The 5,814-nt window shown below is 44.1% G+C and overlaps 1 protein-coding gene across 1 annotated transcript; it reads left to right on the top strand.

Moving 5' to 3' along the window:
- Positions 1–496: 496 nt before the first annotated feature.
- LOC119357427 (glycosyltransferase-like At2g41451) lies at positions 497–4,440 on the top strand. Its single transcript, XM_037624388.1, has 11 exons — positions 497–850; positions 950–1,099; positions 1,199–1,251; positions 1,346–1,454; positions 1,560–1,694; positions 1,779–1,823; positions 2,401–2,588; positions 2,691–2,832; positions 3,140–3,186; positions 3,703–3,790; positions 3,888–4,440. The coding sequence occupies exons 1-11, from the start codon at positions 536–538 to the stop codon at positions 4,170–4,172; spliced, it is 1,557 nt and encodes a 518-aa protein (XP_037480285.1). The 5' UTR covers positions 497–535; the 3' UTR covers positions 4,173–4,440.
- Positions 4,441–5,814: the final 1,374 nt, after the last annotated feature.

Genomic DNA, 5,814 nt, shown 5'->3' with positions numbered 1-5,814 from the left:
CCCCATTTGAAACACAGAAGAAGGAAAAACCATGAATCTGGATAAAAACGGTCAAATTTTTCTTTAATTGGTTATGAACAAAACAAAGCTTAATCAACTTGATAAAAATTTCACACGAAAAGGTAATGGTATCGCATTGAAGGGGAGGAGTGGCAAGCTTTAGGCAACGTTGATTGCTAATATTTAGAATTAATTCCGTTGTTTCAAAAGGTAAACATTAGATAATTAGATAAGAAATTCACAACAAAAAGAGAGGATAAATACCACCGGATGCACTGGATCCATAAGGCGAATTAACCTACGACAAAATGGGAATATACTAAATCCAATATCACACAAAAAAACCTGCAAAGCCATTTATTTTCCTTTGGCCAAGAAATGGGTATGGCAATATTTGGCAGTAATTCATTTCATTGTTGGAAAAGGCAACCATTTACTTATGAAATAAGAATAAAATCACAGCTAAAGAGGAAAAAAAACAGTGGGGATGCGGCGGACCCGGCCCGAACCCACGGATCGATCGCACTCGGAAGGAATGCCGGCGCCGGCGCAGGCTCCGTCCGCCGCCGCCGGCGGCGCGGCGTGGCGCCACCTGCTCCTCCTCCTCACCGCCCTCCCTCTCGCGCTCGCCCTCCTCGCGTTCGCCCTCCAGTGGCGCGGCGGCGGCGTGGAGGACGCCGGCTCCCGCTGGCCCGCTCGCCTGGCCGTGCCGGCCCCGTCGAGGCTGCAGTCCCTCCACTCCTCCGCCGCATCCTGCGTCGAGGTGCTCGCCGCCTCCGCCGCCCCCGCCTTCCCCTACCTCCGCGGCTGGTCCTTCCACTTCGACGCGCCGGACACCCACCACCCCAAGGTACCGCCTTTCCCAATCCCACCTCCGTCCTCTCGCCTCGCTGGCCGCCGGCCGATTTGTCTGGCCTGCTGATCTTTCGCCCTCCCGTCTGTCTGCCAGGTGTGCGTGCAGACGAGCACCTCCGCCGGCCTGGACCAGATCCTGCCGTGGCTCTTCTACCACAAGGTCGTCGGCGTCGCGCACTTTTTGCTCTTCGTCGAGGGAAAGGCCGCCAAGCCCAGCGTCGCCGGCGTCCTCGAGTCCATCCCCGTGCGCTCCTCGCCTGAGATTTCCAAGAAATCCAGTACCACCAATTTGTCTCTGCTTGTTTGTTCAGAGTCTGAATCTCTGTCTCTGTTCCTGTTTCAGGGGGTGAAGGTGGTGTACAGAACCAAGGAACTTGAGGAGCAGCAGGCCCGGAGGTCCGAAACAATCTTCGCGGCGCGCGTGCCTCGTTGGCCTATACACAAATTCATTTTGATACCCATTCTGATGATGCATATGTTTCACCTGCAGCCGCATCTGGGACGAAACCTGGCTATCAGGATTCTTCTACAAACCCTGCAACTACGAACTGTTTGTGAAACAATCGCTCAACATGGAAATGGCTATCGTAATGGCCCGGGTATGTATGTTTGTTTGTTTTCGGCTTATCACAAGCATTACTAGTATTCATTTAGTGCATTATATTTATCATAAACAACGAAAAAGCGTTCTTTCTTCATGGTAGGAATCTGGCATGGACTGGATAATGCATCTAGACACCGATGAGTTGCTATATCCCGGTGGAGCTTCCGAGTATTCCATCAGACGCCTGTTAGCCGACGTCCCCGAGGATGTTGACATGGTTATCTTTCCTAACTATGTAAGTATGCTGCTGCTCCTAATTATGCCTGCCAGACTTCTTATACATACAGTAGTAATTAACTTGCTTGTCTGCACTCTGCAGGAAAGCAGTGTCGAGCGTGATGATATAAAAGATCCATTCAGTGAGGTAAACCTTCTCTGTTTTCAAGAACATAATAATATCCACAAGCTCCGTTCGATATAATGTTGGCTGATGTGATATGAATTCTGTTTGTTCGGTTACATCTAAAGTCTGATACTGTGGTCTGATACTCTGATATTGTTGTTTACATTTACTTGGAAATTAGTTTTGTGCTGCCCTGTAATCTGGTCCAATTTCCATTTAGCCTAGTATCCTTGAATTAAGTTTTACCTGTTTTTCTTAGTGTAGACTGGCCACGGGCCTAGCTAATTTAGCAAATTATTCCAAAAGAAAAGAAAAGAGAAGCAAATGAAAAATAATCTTAGGCCTCCGATATGTGCAACAATTCAGTGCCAACAACAGATTATGCCTTTTGACATTCTTTGCTGTGTCTAGCCTTTTTTTTTTCAATAAACTGTACTAGTATCTTGCCATTTTAGTATGAAAAATATAATCTCATATACAACTAGTGATCAATCATAGTTGTTATGTGGATACTTCACCAAGTACCATGAGTTCCTTGCATGTTCCAAACACCTATCCCATCATTAGCTAATTTTTGTACATTGCAATATCTTACCAGGTGTCTATGTTCAAGAAGAATTATGATCATCTCCCCAAAGATACTTACTTTGGCATGTACAAGGAAGCAACAAGAGGCAATCCTAACTATTTCATTACTTATGGGAATGGAAAATCTGCTGCGCGAATTCAAGATCATCTCCGGCCAAATGGTGCACACAGATGGCATAACTACGCAAAGAGCCCAAAGTAAGGACTTTTGTCCATAGCATCCATTTTTTTCAGAACGTAACTGACAGTGAGATCAAGCCGAAATTGATTCTTATAATATTGTTGGCATGTAACTGACAGTGAGATCAAGCTGGAAGAGGCTGCAGTTCTGCACTATACATACACCAAATTTTCAGACTTAACATCTAGACGTGATCGCTGTGGATGCAAGCCTACAAAAGAAGATGTTAAAAGATGTTTCATGTTGGATTTTGACAGAGCAGTAAGTAAAGCTACTTGATTCTCTTGAAAGCTACTCCCTCCGTTCGGAATTACTTGTCTCGGATATGGATGTATCTAGAACTAAAATACGTCTAGATACATCCATTTCTGCGACAAGTAATTCCGAACGGAGGGAGTACTACCAGATTTTTGTTTGGTCGTTTTTTTTCCCATTGCACTAGTCCCTTTCCCCTCCAGGATCTTTTGCATTTTACATTCTTATACTAGTGGTTCTGCTTCCTCTTCCATGATTTAGGTTGCTACTGCTGCTGCTACCCTGAGTTCTGACTTGAGCATTTACTATGCAGGCTTTTATAATTGCATCAACTGCTAGTGAAGAGGATATGCTTCGCTGGTAATTTTCATGGTTCCCACAGCACCATAATTTTCTAGCTTGACTGAATACTTTCTGATTTCTAGCATGTACAATGAATAATACTCTGCTCGCAAATACATTGGTTTGGACATTTACCCAGTCTCCAGTTTTCCACTCTGACGCTAATATCTATCATGATCACAACCATATATGATGAAATTATATTTTGTACTGAATTTGGTGATACGAATTTTATATGGTGAATTTAGCATGAAAACAAATCTGGAGAAGATAGGTAAACGACAGGAGCTTTTTATTTTCTTTTGGCCAGATAGGTCATGATATATTCGACCATGTTATCATAAATACAACTGATAACATGACCTATATCAGGATAACCCAAGAAATCAAATTGCCACGACTTGTTCTCCAGCACTCAGATGTCTAAAATGATTCCCTGTAGATTTAGAATACTAGCTGAACTCAATGAGTCCCTGTAACAGTTTTAGACATCGGAGACCTGGTATGCCTGTTGGCTGATTGCTCTTTTGTTAGGTACAACGAACGTGTCGTGTGGAACGATAAGCAGCTCAATCTGAAGCTTCTGCGAAAAGGAGTGTTAACTCGCATCTATGCCCCAATGGTATGCAGTAAATAACCATAGCCACACCATCAAAATGTCAGTCATATGTAATTACAGTAATATTCATACGCTTGACACTTGTGCCTTTTTCTATCAGGCGATCGTGCAAGGCCTGCGGGAGTCTGGCGTCTTCACCTCTGTCATTGCAGCAGCCGTGGACAATGCTAAAGTTCGACTGAAGGAAAGCGTTGACAGAAACAGCACCGATCCTGACCATGAAGATGGACCTAGGACATTCGTCGCAGCTAACGCTCGGAAGATCTTGAACGTCGTCGAGCCCGCCCCTGCCTACAGGGATGGCGGCGGTGCATCCGCCGCTGTTCCCCCTTTGTCGCCCCCGGGTTTGGATGACGCACGAGGGGAGGGGCTGGCTAGGTGGTGACTTGGATCGGGATGAAGAATTCTTTCTGCCCATATAGGTTGGTCAGGTAGTGACAAGAAGATGATCGTGGATGGATGGGCAGTCTAGTGAGATTATTTTGGTGATCGAAGGACATAGTATGTTATATCGAGAATATATATATATATGTATTCATAGTTGGTCAATATATAGAGTGATTTTGGGCAGGCCATACTATTTTTCAGATGATGCTAGTATGTGCACCCATGCTTTTTTGTTGGAAAATGCTAGTGGAAAAAAGATGATGCTACATGCTTACAGAAATATAAGGTATACACAGAGGTGATGCGTGATGAATCCACGCTCCCTTTCTCGCGACGATCAAGCGTCTTCTCTTGCGAACGGGATGCTGATGAGATGATGTGAGCACTACCATATATTATTTGGTTTAGATTACATAGATAGATAAACTCCGCCTATGTTGTCTCAACATAGCCGGTCCCAAGCCGGGGTAAAGGAGGAGGGTTGTGATAGGCTTGGCGAGCCAACGTAAAAACTCAGCCACTCTTATGGAGATGAAACCCAAAAGATGACCTGAAGGATTGGGGTATCACCGAAGAGCTAGCTATGGACAGGGGTGCATGGAAGCTTGCTATCCATGTGCCAGAGCCATGAGTTGGTTGCGAGATCTTATGGGTTTCACCTCTAGCCTACCCCAACTTGCTTGGGACTAAAGGCTTTGTTGTTGTTGTTGTTGTAGATTACATAGATAGATAAATAGATGGACCTCTACTATACCCTGGTGCACGACACGCTTGGTGTTCATTGTTTTTCAGGAAGGGCATGTACTTGGATTATTTCTGACTGGTTGATTGCTAACTAGTAGTATTTGCAACCTGTTGAAATATGAATGAAATCTATATCTAGGTAGGTTCATCGTACGTGCAAAGCTATTGAATCATCTAGCGATGCAAAACATGTACAAATTTCTTTTTCTACTACATGGCATTCATTCTTACTCCGAGGAAGAGGTATATACTTTTGTCCATATATAAAAGGAGTTTGATTCAGTTTTCATGTACTAGAAAACATGAACCAACGTGCACGACACTCAGGCAAATCTGTAGGCATCAAGATCTGAAAAATAGGAATCCATATTTGTAAGAAGCAGCTCGAATCGACCCAGATTACCTCGAGAGAATTCGAGATCGAAGAATCACGATGCCTGCAATCTAGAGAATTTTTTTCCCCATTAATTAGCTTTCTGTACCTGCTTCCTAGTTGGCTCCTTGTAAGGGCAAGCAATGATGTTCTTTATCTGAATTTTGGCCGTGTATGGATTAGAGCGCCTCTAAGTTGATGTCAACAAACAAGGCAAACGTCCATGGAATGCTACGTATATTTATAGAAATATAAAGTAATATACATAGATGTTTGATCAGTTAGCTCTCCCATCTTTTGCAACGAAGGGGATTTTTTTTATCATCAGGGGATTTATTACTTGAGAATGAGAGTGGTGTGCATACTTGAGAAAGAGCTCCCTCGATATTCTGAAACTCCACCTGAATAGGTTCTCCGGATACACCGCGTTATCAACCAAGTAATCCTTCATCATCTTCGCATGGCCCTCTGCCCTATTACGCCATATGTACCTATTGCCTTGCCGTGAACTAGATCTAGTTCT

This window comes from Triticum dicoccoides, chromosome 1A (genome assembly GCF_002162155.2).
Source record: "Triticum dicoccoides isolate Atlit2015 ecotype Zavitan chromosome 1A, WEW_v2.0, whole genome shotgun sequence".
NCBI classification, from domain to species: Eukaryota; Viridiplantae; Streptophyta; class Magnoliopsida; order Poales; family Poaceae; genus Triticum; species Triticum dicoccoides.
This window is presented reverse-complemented; position numbering and strand designations above follow the sequence as displayed.